We start from the raw sequence: 16,330 nt of genomic DNA, 5'->3' as shown, positions 1-16,330 counted from the left end.
TTATACAGCCAGATATCTTAATTAGGCAGCAACAGTAGCGTCATGCTGTCCAAAGTCCAAACGGGTCACAAACTCCATTCGGTCACAGTTTGAGCTTCTCGTTAGCAGAACTGAATGTCTGCATTTAAGGTCATGATCTCACGACACCAACTGGGGAACCACTGAATACCGATTACAGAGACGTTAAACGTATAGAGTAACTGATCGTGCCGTAAACAACAACAGGTAAATCACACGGGTTTATAAATTAAATTTATTTATTAACTCAGTATAAACAACCAACAACAAGGACAACAACACACATAAAACTGATTTGTTTGGAAAGACCAGGAGATTTTAAAGAATGTGACCCGTTAGTGGTGAGAACTGGTTTAAGGAAGGAAGTTATGTGATGGATGGTTGCAAGCTGCAGTTACCATGGCTGCGATGGATGGTTACACGCTGCAGTTACCATGGCTGCGATGGATGGTTACACGCTGCAGTTACCATGGCTGCGATGGATGGTTGCACGCTGTTTCATCAGGATGCGGATAGAGCCAACAATGTCATGCGGAACAACGTTTAGCTACAGTATGAAATGTTTACCATTATTTCAGATTTTTCATAAAGAAACCAATCTGACCATAAGAAAGTGTTTTCAATATAAAGAAACTGAAGAATACAAAAAAGGATACTATACATTTATTGAATGCCAGGTATCGAACAGACCCACTAACCTATATGTCCCTTTTGACTAAGAACTACCTGCATTTTTTTCACTGGATTACAAGCTACATACGGTACTGTAGCAGTTCTACATAGCATCAGAGGACTAACTGAAAAGAGGCATCGGCAACATTCCACCTGTTAAAGATCAGCCAGTGCATCTTCCCGCACGTCCAGGTCACATGTAAACTAACCGAAACTGATACAGAGACCCCCCTTCATGAGTGATATGATGTGAATGATGTTTGCAGAATGATTGCCTAAACTCAATGGTCATGACAGTTAGTCACCTTTTACAATCCATATGAACTAGTGGTGTCATTATATACATACATACATACATGCATATATATGTGTGTGTGTGTGTATATATATATATATAAATATACATACACTCACACATATATATATATACATATATATGCATGTGTGTGCATGTACATTAATGTTTATATACACACAGACACACACACATATATATCTATATGATATTACTTAAGGCTCTTAAAAGACCTGAGAATTCGGAACATATGAGGCACACACATAAGGAAGAGCTTTAAAGCTCTAACAACAGACTAGTAGCAGAGAGGGTGACACCATAGAAAGGGCACCGGGAACCCACTTAAGGAACGGCGGGGCGGCGAATTCGACGAATGAAGATCCTCTTAAGGTGTGTAATCTTCCAAGTGGGCTCACCGTGTGCGATGGAGGTCAAACAAGAACAGAGAGACACCTTTCCTTCCTCAGTTCCCGTAGCTATGGCATCATGTGAAGACGGACCGCTTGACAGTCTGGAATTCGTTCGTCACATGTCGTATGCGTGCTACGTGCCACATGACGTGTTCGCGTCAGTGCTCGGAGATTCAGCTGGATCATGGTCTTCAATCTCGCCCCTGCATTCCTGGCCTTTGCTCACTGTGTCCGCTGTACAGATGGCTGGAGATGTGTCGCTCGTGCCGTCAAATGTCAATGGCTTCAGATGTCGAAGGGGATCTTTGAACCAGACAGAAAGGTTTATCCTTTTCCCATGAAAGAAATGGTTCCTCTTGGACTTGACATGCACCTATATGCTGTACATCCTAGTTTTACTGGAACAGAGCAAATCTGTAAGTATGTTTAAAGAAATCTGTAAAAAGCCCAGCATCTGATACAAAATATGCATATAAGAACTTTTTTTTCTCTTTTAATGAAAGCTGCTTTGGTAACAATATTCAAGACTTCCGCAGACGCCCCCGCTTCTTGAATGACACTTTAAGGGAGGGGCCTGCTGCACTTCTCACGGGATTCCATATCTTCAGGTGTGTCCTCCTGCTTCTATAGCATACACTAATGAGCTTCTATACGCCACGGAGTGTGGCTGGTGGCCGCTCATACGTTTTCAGGTTTATTTATTTATTTATTCTTATGTTTTTAAGGTCTTTAAGTCGCCTCCTTGTCAGCGGAAGAGTTCTCCGGATATTGTTCGTCATAAAGATGTCCTCGCTGTGAAAGACAGTGCTATTGTACTCAGGGCCGATAAAGTGGATACCTTGGAGGCTGAACCGATGGCTTTTGGACCTGAAATACAATCAAAGTGAACACATTAGACCATGGAGCAATTTATTTTTACTAATTAATTTTGAGAATGATCAGATTTTAGCTCTCTGTACTCATCTAGGCCGATTGCCATGGAGATCGACTATGAGTCAGCAGTGACTAGACCTCATCCCAGAAGCACAGTGCGGAAAGCCAGCTCCTGAACTGCACTGCAGGGGACTGCACCCATGGAGAAATCTCACGACACATGAATCATAGCTCCTGGGTTAAATGGTCTATCTTTGGGATGAGGGAAACTGGAGCATCTGCCAAAAATGCTGGTAAACAAGGCTGCGCAACTCGTACTGTACAGACACAGCCCTGCTGGTCACGATTATAACAGCATCACCTGCCTCTGTTTAAATAAGCATTTATTAAAGTATTTGAAATGCTTTGCACGTTTATTTACAAGGGTATTTCCAAGGGAACAGAGCTGCATTCATGAACCAGAATTAACATGGGAGTGCTGCAATTCACTAATATGTCAACAGAGGGGGACAGTGAGTCTTTGATGAGCACAAGTTGATTTTAAAATTTTGATTAAAGGTAGTTTTGCTTATCAGACCCGTCTCTTTAGAAGGACTTTATTTGTATACTTTTCCCACCTTATATGCACACTTCAGCTATATGTTTGACAGGGGTCATATGTATGGTATGTGCCATTTGCACAGCTACCTGATATTCTGGGGATGGTGATCTGCCGGCTGCTGCTCCCCTCTCCTCCTTCACCGAATGGTTTGATCTGGATGATGTATTCCTCATCTACAGGCAGGGAGAGCTCCACTGATGTGGTGTTGGTCTCCATGACATCAGGCCTGCTGTGCCTGTTGCGCTTATATAGCACCTTGGGAGATGTCAAACAAGTCAGACGTTACATTTTGCAAGCGAGTCATGACAGCTGTGACATTGGAAACGCTTGAGTCAGGTCTGTGGTGTAAGGTCTTACTTTGTATCCAGTAACTTCTGATTCATTCTCAAGAGCTTTGACATGCTCCCAGTTCAAGATGATCTTGGAATTTGATGCATTCCACATGACTTTCAGAGGTGCTTGGCTCGGGGCTATAGTACGATTCCGAGGGAAAAAACATTTTCTGTATTAATGTTTACAACATGAGTTGTTATAACCTAAAGTTACAGGCCCTCTGCAGTTTACAAAATCCTAAACCAGGGTTTCCCAGTTCTGGTCCTAGAGGGCCAGTGTGCGACACACTGCAGATTTCCCTGCTCAAACACACCTGCTAAACCTCGTAATTGGCTGGCGAGCTGAGTAAAGTGTTTTTGAGCTGGGAAATCTGATCGTCAGTGAACTTTATTAACATTTATTAGTGTTATCGCATACAGACGCCGCGGCGTATCGTGTGCCTTACGTGGTTTCTTCGTGGTGACGTTGACCGCGATGCTGACGGGCCCCGTCCCTGCCGTGTTGTAGGCTCTCACGGTGATGTAATACATGCTGCTACCCTTTAACCCCTGGATGACGGCAGACGTCTTGTTCCCCACCGTTCTCAGCATGTTGGCCGTCTCCTCCTTTTCGTTTTTGCCCCAGTATCTCAGCTGTGGCACGAGACCGGCAGTGAGTTAAACGGCCAGCTTGACAGGGAGCTGGGAAGCGCTGTGCTGCGTCAGTACAAAGCCCTCGTTTTATTTGCTCAGTGTTACCATTTCAAAGTCACCAAGGTCCTGACTGCAAGGCGCAACTGCAGGCCTGCATATTAGTGCCCTCAAAACCTGATCAAAGGCTTTAGCTGTATTGATGAAAGCGTGAGCGTCACATACAGCCCACCGGAATTTGTAGCAAGCCAGCACGGTTACTCTAAATTGAATTTCAATGGCCAGCGGTATTAAATGCCAATTAACAACAATCAAGAGCGTTTAGTCAGCTACATGGATCACAGGCTCAATATTATCTCCTTAACTGCAATACATTCTGTGACAGAACAAAGCAGCATAGTAAAAAAAATGATTACAACGCGGCCTGATTGCACATACAGCAATCACAGTCTGTGTGCACCCACTCAGCAGATCATGAACAATTTAGAGGAATATGCTGCAGTTGCACATCTCTGCTACATTCCAGATTATTCTGGTGACAAGGTCTGCTCACAGAAGATGCTCAGGCCATAATGCACAAGCCGTGTAAGCAGCGGTGTGAAAGGCGGGAGCACCTTGGTGAGAACCTACCCATTCGCCACCTACCTCATAGCCCAGGACTCTCCTCTTGCTCAGAAGCAGGGCTTTCCAGGAGACCTCCACCTCAGATGCAGAGAGACTCCTGGCGCGGATCCTGGTAGGTGCTTTGTCTGGCTCTGAAGTTAATCGAGATCATTTTACAGATATTTTACGACATTGTAAATTGTGAAAAAGGAATACATGAGCTTAGTTGAATTTGCTGGTTCTTATCTCAGAAAAATTCCGGCTCATGGTAAAAACTACACTGTTTTGATGAGCAGTTTAAGGACATCTTTTTTGTCCCCTTTACTCAAGGTTGAAAACCAGCTGCATCAACAAACATAAACGTTAACACACACAAACTGTCACTGTGTGGTCCAGCAAAGTACTGCTCAGTTTTTTATTGATGGAAATTTAAATTTAACTTGAATGTAAAAGCATCTACGAATCAAGTACCTTAGAATTATATAAACATATATGATGTTCATTATATTGGGGTGGAGACTCGGAGAACATTGCTCTGACTGGATCTCCCATGTCCTGTAGTGCAGAGGTGGGAACAAGTCATTGACTTTCAAGTAAAAATACCTACCACTCAAGTTCCAAGTCAAATCCTGAGTCAAAACAGGTAAATCTCAAGTCAAGAGAGTCTAAAACTGTCCAGTCCCAAGTCAAAACAGGCAAGTCTCAATTCAAGTCTTAAGCCCTAAGTTACAAGTCCTAAACAAGTCTGATATTTATGTTATCAAGTCTAATGTGCACATTTTATTTTTACACTTATATTTATGTTGTTGCCCTTTAAAAAATACACTTATTTATTCCAACAATTTTAGCGTTTAATTGTTAATTGCACAAATTGATATAATGTGTTTATATACAGTATGTATATGACTTTGTAGTGTTAAACAGAAAAAAGGATTATATTCAGACTTTTTTGGGACTTGTAGCTTAGGACTTAAGACTTGACTCAAGACTTTCCTGTTTTGACTTCAGACTTACTTGTTACTTGAAAGTCAACGACTTTTCCCTACCTCTGCTGTAGTGTGATGCTTATGTGCCATTGGCTCATCCTTACCTTCCTCAGCCGAGAATATGGTGGTTATGGGGCTGAAAGGCCCCTCCCCCTTGTTGTTGTACACGCCCACTTTCACTTGGTAAGGAGAGTATGGGGGGATGCTCTCATTCTTAAAGACATATCTGGAAGCTTCTCCCGAGGTGACGGCCGCCTGCATCCACCCAGGAGTGCTAAAAGGTCTGAAGGCCACGACGTAACCGAAGCCTCCACCGCTCTGCAACTCCTCAGGAATGGGCTGCAACAGTCACACGCACGGTCATATGCAGGCAGAAACACGTCAGCTTCAGTGTGGCACCTGCGCAGAGTTACTCTTAAAGCCAAAGGCACAACACTCATTTAAAATATTTATGGGGAGTTATCTTCCCTCTGTAAAGAAGCTCAGTGCAAAACCTGCCTCTCTATAAACACTACGGAAAAAGCAGATTGATCCCCATTCAGGTGACACTTCAAGCCTTTTATCAGCAAATATATATATACTGTATACACACTGTCATCAAAAAGGTTCCAAAACGTCAGTGTGATTTGTTAGCTTCTGACTTGTGTTTATACGGTATCTCATTCTAACTAAAATAAGAGACAGATCTCACTGCTAATGAGTATTGCAGATTCTACTATTTCATTCTTCTTGTGATGCCCTGTTTATTGTCAGTTATGGAAACTATACGCATTCTGTAAGTTCTTTGGTCTGAGTCTTTGCTACACATGATTGATCTGATTAATGGCATGTGTGAAGAGCTGAAACGGCTACATTTAGAGATAGAAGTACACCAGCATCAGAAGGGATTAGGGTCCTGATGTGACAGCAGATCTTAACAAACAATGGCAACCCGTCTTCGATAGCAATCAGTTCCACCCAGAGAGCTTGGCAATATTTGCTATTCAACCAGCCGTAAGGGTCTGACGTAGGCATTATCATCTACACAAACACACACAGGAAACACTGGATGGAAATATGTTTCTCATAATATCTATTAATCTTCTGGCTTTATATTTACAAATGCAACGTTAAATATATCACTTTTTAGACCTCGCAAGAAGTCTGAATAGAAACACACTGATTTGCTTCCAGATTACTGCATCAATAATTCTTATGAGGGGAAAAGGAGCAACGGGAATTTGTATGTAATTTTAGGCTTGATAAAACTGCTGATAATTTGGACAGGATTGATGAAGTCAGACTAAAAAAAGTCCTTCCTGTTTGAATAAATGGGCAATTTCTATTCTGTATTCAAACTTTCAAATAGATATAAGGCAAATAAATGTATTCGGGGAATGAATGACATTGCAGTGCAGTAAATGGTTTATTCGGGGAGTGAATGTATTGCAGTGCAGTAAATGGTTTATTCGGGGAGTGAATGTATAGCAGTGCAGTAAATGGTTTATTCCGGGAGTGAATGTATTGCAGTGCAGTAAATGGTTTATTCGGGGAGTGAATGACATTGCAGTGCAGTAAATGGTTTATTTGGGGAGTGAATGACATTGCAGTGCAGTGTATGGTTTATTTGGGGAGTGAATGACATTGCAGTGCAGTAAATGGTTTATTTGGGGAGTGAATGACGTTGCAGTGCAGTAAATGGTTTATTCCGGGAGTGAATGACATTGCAGTGCAGTAAATGGTTTATTCCGGGAGTGAATGACATTGCAGTGCAGTAAATGGTTTATTTAGGGTGCAGACAGTGGATTACTCACCTCCCATGTGATGACTAACTCCGAATGACTGCCACCACCACCACTCACATTAGCAGGAGTGACCTTTGGAACTGAAAGAAAAGACGATTAAGCTCTGCTATGTTCCGCACCTTACCCTCCACTCTGCCTGGTCTCCAAATCACACACATACGATCGATTCCTCCAAAGTAAACTGAATTGCTGCTAAAATTAAGATATCCTTGATCTTAAAATGTACATGTCACCTGCTGAAATGGAAATACCAAGAAGATTACTGGAACTGCTGTGAATGATGAGGACTCTTGACATTTTCACAGACTGTACTATGACCAGAAGTGGAAGACAAAGCAGCAACTCAGGTCCTCAGTGGGATCGTCCCAACACCTTATACACACTGCTGAGCATTTATTAAAGAAATAAAAATCTGTGCTGCTGTAACACACTATAGTAAAATAGAACACAGAACATGGATGGCCAGAATTACACTGAAGTATGAAATGGCCATATCACACGCATCCATTTCAGATACGTACGAGCTTCCTTTGTTCTGGCTTTCTTGGAAGGCTTGCTAGGTTCTCCTGTCCCGATAGCATTGCTGGCCAGCACTCGGAACTCAGACTCGACCCATGGACTCAGGTCTGTCACCGTAGCCGTCAGACGCTGGCCTCCAAGCACCTGGGGAGCTGGCACAGGTAGAGCAGGCGTTGGTGAGGCGGAACGCGATGGGAGAGCCGCTCTGCCTACCCAGACCGGGAGATCCACTAAACAGCTTACCAGGAAACCGCTCAATTGCCAGACAAATCCAGCAGCCAAAATCAACAGCTACAGTGTCCTTAATTAAGATGTAATTGAAACACTGGAGACCAATGTTGTGTCTTATGTTTCCTACGTTATTACATTAGAAATCACATTCATACAGTACATATAGATGGCAATATCCTGGGCTATTCAGCGTAATGCATTATCACAATCAGATGGAAGAACTTAATGTGTACATGGCATAAAATCAATAAATGAACTTCCTAGAAAATCACAGCCGAAAGGTCAATCAAAGTCAAAAAGTGCATTTCAAAAACACAGACTAATCTGGAACTAAACTGTCACTTTGTAACATTTGTATTCAGGAAAAAGTTCAGCGCCGAAAATGACTGAAGTCATGGAATCATCATCTAGTGTAAAATTTCTACATATAATCTTGTCTGGTCAAGCGTATTTGATGCCATGCTAAATTTAGCCCGCACCTGTGGTGACAGCCTGCCAGCCCAGCGAGAATGGTGTTCTTGCCTGGATGGTGTACGTGGTAATTGGGCTATGGTTGTCCGGGCCTGGCCTCCAGGAGAGAGTGGCTGTGCTATCAGAGACCTCTTCCACATGGATGCTCACGGGCGGACCCGGGGGACCTGAAACAGGGCGGCCGTGCGAGAAGCAAGGCAACAGATCTGGCCTCCTTATCAGCCGGCGCCTGCGGCGGCCAGGCTAATGCTGCTCGCAGTCCTATCATCGCATTGCTAATGCTAATGCTAATCAGAGGGCTGTTACAAATCAGGCCTAACAAGCAGATCATTTCAAGCTAATCACTCAGGCGGCTTCGATCACTCAAATTGTACACTGAAAAAAAGAAGATAGGTTTCTTTGTTTCCTCGGTAAAGCTTTACGTTAACTGCACCTTCATAATGCTTTTATATTGCATTCATAAAATGTTCAGTGCACCTTCATAATGTACACCTTAACATCCCAACATCCCTTAACAGCTGAAATATACAATAATAACAAACGTTATATAATAATATCAAACATTACAATTGTATAATCATGTAATGTTTGCTAGTAATGTATATTAAAGCTGTTAAGGGATGTTAGGATGTTAAAGTGTACTTGCATGGTGCTTATGAATGTTCTATGAATGTATTCTGAAGATGCACTGAATGTTCTATGGATGCATAATGAATGCATTATGAAGGTGCACTGAATGTTCTATGAATGCATTATGAAGGTGCGCTGAATGTTCTATAAATGCATTATAAAGGTGCACTGAATGTTCTATAAATGCATTATGAAGGTGCACTGAATGTTCTATGAATGCTTAATGAATGCATTATGAAGGTGCACCTAATGTGAAGTGTTACCGTTTCTTCTAATTATAGAATGTATGCATTAGGTGAACAGAAATTGCAGGTTCCTTTTGTGATATTTCAGGAGAGCTGCTTAGTGAGGCTTGCGAGCCTGAATGTCGTACCTCTGACGACCAAGTCGGTGGCAATGGAGATGCTGTCCACCTTGGTCTGCACAGCACAGGTGTATTTCCCAGCATGCCGTAGCTGGATGTTGCGGATCATGATGTCTCCTGAAGAATGCTGCCGCAGGGACACCAGTGATACTCAGTACAACTCTGGGCGGTTAGGGAGTTTTAAGGTGATACTTTGGGATTAGTTTAGTAAGGGAAGGAACAGTAAGTCAGTATTTCTGAATATCTCGGAATACTGTGAAAAATCCTCCCTGATCGAGCAAATTTTATCATGGGTGAATTTTATCAAGATTTTGGCAAGATTTCAAATTATCAGAATACCAGAATACTTTATTAGATTCGAAAATACTGTCAAAATACTGTATCCAAAAAAGGTATGTCTGGATGGTATGACAGAAAAATTGGATAGTGCCTAAGCATAGCTAGCTAGACATTTACTTTGAATCACCTTGGTGTTGCCTTTTATCACTATCCACTGCCTTCTACTTTTGTGTTTTATAATCACAAGTTTGGTCATCTAAACAGCTGACAACACAGAATGGAAATGCAATGAACACTGCTTTAAAATTTTAAACCATTACTTAATACTATATTTAAGACTTGTTAGCAAATTTCCTGTGAATTCAGGTTGGCAAATATTGTGCAATTAACGCTTTAAAATGAAATACTTAATAGGATATAACTGATGAGGCAGGGTAATATATTATGTCAACTGAAAGCTTAATTATGATATTGTTGCCCGAATAGATAAAAAGAGAATGTAATAATAGATAAGTCTGGACATTTTAATCTCAAATCCCTAAACAATAAAAGGTAATCACCCATGTTAAAATACAGCAGAGTCCTTCATACTCATGAAAGCCAAACAGGTAATCCGCAAAAAAATAAAAAGATCCAACATATGAGTTTTAGATCTTTTAATCTTCTTTTCAGCAGTTTTGGCAGACAGAAAGAAGAAGAGATTAAAATATATTTATGATTTTCTGTGTGTATTTTTTCATTTTCTTAATTCTCTTGGTTACATAGTCATTGTGAGAACATGCTCTATTGAGAGGAGTAACATAGTGCTTGCATATTATCACATAGCATAGCGACTCAGCGCTCTGCGGGCGGCCCCGCCACCTGACACCTTCCGGGCTGTGGGTTTGAAATCTGCTCTGTTGTGTGGAGTTTCTTCCCACAGCCCAAGAACGTGTGGCTAGGCAAGTTGGCATCTCTAAATTTGCCGTAATGTTTCAGTGTGTGTATGTGCCCTGTCATAGACGGGCATCCCAAGCACATTGTTCCCACGAAGCCTGTGATTGACTCGATGACCCTGTCGTGGTTAAGTGTTGCTGCTCTTTAAGTAAACAGGACAACACGGCAGCATTAGTCAGCTGGACCTTTAACCATTTGCTATTTACCGGTGACACGCGGATGCCTGGCAGGCCTGTTGTTTATGTGCCTGTGTGAAATTTGCCGCTAATTTCCTTTCTCAATATTCGCACCACTGAGGGCCATCAACATGCCCGGCTGTAGCTTCATGATCCATAAATATGTTTCACATGGAAAGTTCAGCAAGACTGCAAGCAGTCACTGACGTTTTCCATAAATAAGTCCCAATGTATTGGTGTGTCTCTCTCTGACATGATTAAGACCAGGACTAGCATCGTAAATAAAAAAGCGGACAACTTCAACAAGATAGCTGCATTCTGCCATCTTCATTTTGAATCACCTGCTGTTCATTGACAACTGTAGCAACATCTAATGCAGAGACATTAAATAACCTGGAAGAAATTTCTCAGCTAACAGATGAAACTCTGAAGACATTTGGGGGTTGACGACAAGTATTATATTTTATTTACTTACACTGCCAACTTTCTCAAAGTATCCGCCGTGGCTTCCGAAGTGGATGACTTGTTCGTTGAAGAACCAGGTGAACTTCAGATCCAGTGAGGGATCGTGCGACACCTGACATGGAAGAACAATGCTTTCTCCTAATGTCACGTCCAAAGTTGATGGTGGAGTTGTAATAATTGTTGGCTCTGAAAATAAATAATGGAAGGTTAGCAGCATTCAAATGCGCTGTCCGCAAAAAGCATAATGAACAATTCCTTTTCGCTCAAGAAAAATGTACACATTGCACAATATTGTACCAAGACGTACAGATACGCTGCATAAATCAGTTTTGGTTCACACAGCTGGTAGACTGAAAGTTACATCCTATGTACACATATGCTGAACTGAAAGACAGACAGTAGTATGGCTAAGCAGTGTTTTGTCCTAGCACTTTATGAGTCAGTTGTCCTTGTCACTTGCGATACTGCTAATTGCCACCATCTGTGTCCACTATGAAAGGTCCACCCGACACAACAGCAGCGTCAATCTTCACAAATGCATCCCCTGTATATCTACTGACGTGAGGGTCCACACACCAAAAAGTGCCCAACGGTATTTTCTGTGCGCCATGCACATTAATAGTGTGTTTTTTTCTGTGCGCGGGTTCCTCTGTTTGTGCGGCTTCCTTTTCTGCCCTCTTGGTGGTGCTGTGAGCATTTTACTTTAAGGCTTCATTGTAAATGCAGATTAAAATTAACGACAAAAAAGGATCCACAAACAAACCCATCTTTATGAGAAAGCCACAGACCTGAGAATTCTAATACAAGCGATGAATCCCACATACAATACAAAGTCAAACGGATGATGTTTACTTTTATTTATGTCATGTTTGTTGGATTTTCCAATACTCTGCTCTTCAGGGTTATCATTCAGTTTGCAATGTGATTGGGGAATACTATTACAATTACTTATGCAATGAACAAAAAACAAAACAAAACAAAAATCAGTTAGCACATTATTTACTGATTATAATCATACATAAATGTACATTAGTTTAGTCTACAGTCCTAATGTTCCTTCTTAATGTTATCACTGACAGGTCTAGTTAGGCATGCAATGAGCAATGATGTGTCTCAGTTCCTGTCCCCTCTGAAAAGATAAAGGACTACACTGGCACACTGTCAGGCATGAAAAATAGATAGAACGGCAGGATGCGCGTGTCAGCCAGAGACGGGGCCCACGTGTGCGGGGCACAGCCGCGCAGATAAAAGGCGGCAGCACACTTCAGGAAGAGGTGTAACTTACACCTACTGCTCCTCCGGGGATGAATCACTTTAGCGAACACAGAGAAGGATCTTCTGGGCATTTTTATTTCAGCTGCTGTCCCGTGGCGGCCCTGCTAATACCCTGCTTTCCTTTGGTGAGGTAACCCTAAGGTACAGTCCTCCACAACCCACCATGTTCAGCTTGTCACCCCATAAAGAAAATAGCTCAAATGAAGACATCTAAATACTTAATTCCATTCATATATTAAACTACGGAGTTCTTAGTGTGACAAAGCTTGTTAATACTTCTGAGGACAGAGGCACCTCCAACCAGCCGTATTTACTGACCTCGCTATGCATCATTTTTATAGAGAGATGTTTCATCAATCTTTGTAAAAGACAAAGCATATAATGGCAGCAATATCCTACCCTGATTTTGTAGGAATGTGGGGCAGTACTTTCACAATGAGTCACGTAGAAGGAATTTTTCTTAATTTAAATTGGGGCAGAGCTAATGCCGTGTAAAAGCAAGGCTGCGAGCCAGCCTTAAACTTACATGTTCAGTTTCGTGTTGGATTAAGCCCGTAACCTCAGGTGGTTCAGGAAAATGATAAATACATCACTCCAAAGTGACAACAAAGGCAGACACGTACAGGAATGCCATTAAATACAAGCTGGAGAGCTCAGAAGGGAAGTAATATAGTAGAAAGCTCTCAGGCTAATTTGATTTATATTTTTCTGGTAAAATATGTTGCTGCCGGCTGTCATTGTAAAACACGGACATTGTACCTATTGAGGCGTGTACATCGCAGGCATGATGTAACGTGGGCTGGCCCCAATTTCAGGGCCCACTGGGGGCATTCCCGATGTGAGGGAACAAGCTTTGGAGATACCAAATGAACTGCATAGCAATCAGGTATCAGCGAAGGGTCAACAGGCAGTGCTGTTGTTTACAGCATGAATGAATGCAGCTGCAATCTCCTTGAGTCAATGCGGAAGGCATTCCAGGTCCCGTTAACAAAGAATGCCCAAGGAGATCACATCTCCTCATAGATATCAACTGTAAAGTAAAGAAATGCCCACAGTTGCCCCTTTAATTGTTGTAGAGTAAAAAAAAAATGTAGTTTTAGACAGAATAATACAACTGACCTATTTTCCTGTTGAAATATTAAACAGTCACAGAAAAATATAGAGTAAATTCAGTCTGTTTTATTTAACACTGTATGATTATACACAAAACAGGCTCCTCTGAAATATCTTCAGTGGTGGAATTTTCAATCTCTTAATATTCCACTGGCTGCCAGGGTTTCACAGATGTACTCAGGTTCAGTAGCATGCTTTATAATGCTATTCTGCAGGCAAACTACTTATGTCACTTGACCATATTTTTCCTTTTAATATGATCCCCAAAAGCCTGCATAATAGCAAGTAACAACATGGGGATAATGGTGAAACTGGAAGAGAATAGCTGAAATGGAATAATTAAAAAAATAAAAATGGAATAATTTAATTTCTGAAACATCGAAACACCACTTACACTGAGAAAATAATTAAGTGACTATATAGCTTTTGATAAATATGACATTACACAGGACAGGACTGAGTTACAGAAAGATGATATTGGAAATTGAAGAGTATGCACTGATTAAGGAAGACATTTTCTCCCCACAGAATCGCAATAAAAGTGCTTCTTGTTTATATAGCCCAGGGACTGTGGAAAGAAAATAATCATTGTAAAAGAACTCATACTGACTGGGTTCATGGAAACAACATACGCTCTATAAGACTTTTCTCAACATGTAGTCAGAACTTTTTTTTTTTTTTTACAAGAAAAATGACTTAGGGTTGGCTCAAAGAGCAGCATGAAAGGCTACGTACAGCAAGAAATGTCAAAACACTTGTACTGATGGTATTTTGCTGTACCTGAGTGTAACAATCTCCTTGTTACCTCAGTCCCTCTGATCTCTGCGGCACAAAAAGGAGACTGATACTGCACATGAAAGTTGTGACTTAGTAGTAGATAAATGTAACTTAGCAACTTAGCAGCAACTTAGCAAGTGTTCAAACCTGCAGAAATAGGAACATCATTTTCGGTCATCTTTGAGCCTCCAACAAAAAGAGCATAAACCACATAAAACCTGTAAGTCACACAGGGGCTTTTCAAGAAATTTCACCATTAATGTTATATTGTGTACTCAGCATATCAAGAGCACTCAGCCAAATGCGCATTTACAAAGCTTTGGAATGTCCTACGCATTCTGTAGACAAACCCACACGACTACGGAACATATTGCCTTTATTTTATTTGCAGAATCTCACCTCCATCTTTAGCCAGCAGCTGGTGAGCACTGATAAATTTACCCTCCAGCCTCAGATCTGCAAGAACCTCCATGTTTCTGTAACAACCTACTGTGAAAATTTCATTTCTCAGGTTTCCAAGCCAATTGTACCAGCCGGTAGTTTGTGTTTGTTTCGTTATTAATGCATATTATTAAGGCATCCAAAGACACCATCCATATCTTGAGCAATAGCCAATGATTGTACTTAATAGCCAACAGAAATACCCTGGTTATCCTGCCACGGCAGCCCTGATTTAGGTACAGTACAGTATACCTTCTACCTTTAGACAAACACATTATACACAAACTGAAGTTTATATTACGGTGCTGTGGTGGCCTCTGTATGAGAAGTTGCAGCACTCATCAGAGCCTTTCTGCATTGATGTCCTTTCCTCCTCAGCTATAAATAGCCAGAGCTTCGTATCTGTCACACCGCATCTACTGGTGACAATCCTTTGATTTGTCATTAGAACTGGAGGGGTTGCATCACTTGGGTGTGACATTGCACATATTGTGATGCATTCTTACATGGTACAAGTAGCACTGCATACATACATGCACTATATATATATATATATATATATATACACACACACACACACACACACACACATACTGTACACACACACAAGTATTGTTTAGTACTGCTACACACGGAAACTCACCTGTACCCCACTCCATGAAAGCAGATAAGATGATTTTAGAGCTCTTGCTAACTGTGCCTTACAGCCAGTATCAAATGAGGTACAATCATATAATTTATCTTATACAAATCCTGAACCAATTTGTACTACAGTGGCATTTTTCTGATATAAAGGCAGGTAGTTTCAGCCGGAATCGAGACCAAAGCAATCGATTACAAATGACTGCTGGGATACCAGAGGGTAGTAATGACTATGGAGTTATAATGACTATGATGGAGCTGAAAAATAATAAATGTGTGACGTGTGCTCAAGGCTGGCACTCGATGGTTTCAGGGGGCGAGATAACAGGCCTTGTTACTGGTACCAGTGGGTTTCCAGGTTACACCAAAAACACCAATTTATACATTAAGGAATCGAAGGGAGGGGAGGATTAAGCAATATGAATGACTCAGACCCTGCCGTAGTGTCACCAAAGTGTACAGCTTAACATCTCTGTATTTTAGATCTATGTTGGTAATGGCAGCAGCTACATGAAGCCGATGTTTTTAAGGAGTCTGCACAGCAGTTATGTATGCATATATTTTGTAATGAATACAATCTGACAGGCATTTTTCAGTGTTAATCCCAGAAGAGTCAAATTAAATAAGCTACTGTCGTTTCTCATAAGATCAACTCCCGGCCGGCAAGTTTACCAGCCTACTGAGTTCCTGTATCTCAGTAACATTGTGCATGTAAATTTACTCAATCCCATTTCCACAACATCATCAACTCTGACAGCAGAGCACAAGTCCTCTATGAAAGAAAGCATTTATATATTGATGGAGGAA

At 41.4% G+C, this 16,330-nt stretch overlaps 1 protein-coding gene across 2 annotated transcripts in view; it reads right to left on the bottom strand.

The window, feature by feature from the left end:
• Positions 1-239: 239 nt before the first annotated feature.
• Positions 240-16,330, bottom strand: part of LOC111834582 (contactin-4-like) — a 141,927-nt gene continuing 125,836 nt past the window's right edge. For both annotated transcript variants that reach the window (XM_023794052.2, XM_023794053.2), the window contains exons 13-23: positions 11,286-11,461; positions 9,429-9,546; positions 8,434-8,592; positions 7,726-7,875; positions 7,214-7,284; positions 5,525-5,759; positions 4,477-4,586; positions 3,648-3,834; positions 3,227-3,339; positions 2,956-3,124; positions 240-2,262 (exon numbers count right to left, since the gene is read on the bottom strand). In XM_023794052.2, the coding sequence (XP_023649820.1) occupies positions 2,171-2,262; positions 2,956-3,124; positions 3,227-3,339; positions 3,648-3,834; positions 4,477-4,586; positions 5,525-5,759; positions 7,214-7,284; positions 7,726-7,875; positions 8,434-8,592; positions 9,429-9,546; positions 11,286-11,461 (1,580 nt within the window). In that variant the 3' untranslated portion in view covers positions 240-2,170. The remainder of the gene's footprint in view (positions 2,263-2,955; positions 3,125-3,226; positions 3,340-3,647; positions 3,835-4,476; positions 4,587-5,524; positions 5,760-7,213; positions 7,285-7,725; positions 7,876-8,433; positions 8,593-9,428; positions 9,547-11,285; positions 11,462-16,330) is intronic.

This window comes from Paramormyrops kingsleyae, chromosome 8 (assembly GCF_048594095.1).
Source record: "Paramormyrops kingsleyae isolate MSU_618 chromosome 8, PKINGS_0.4, whole genome shotgun sequence".
NCBI classification, from domain to species: domain Eukaryota; kingdom Metazoa; phylum Chordata; class Actinopteri; order Osteoglossiformes; family Mormyridae; genus Paramormyrops; species Paramormyrops kingsleyae.
This window is presented reverse-complemented; position numbering and strand designations above follow the sequence as displayed.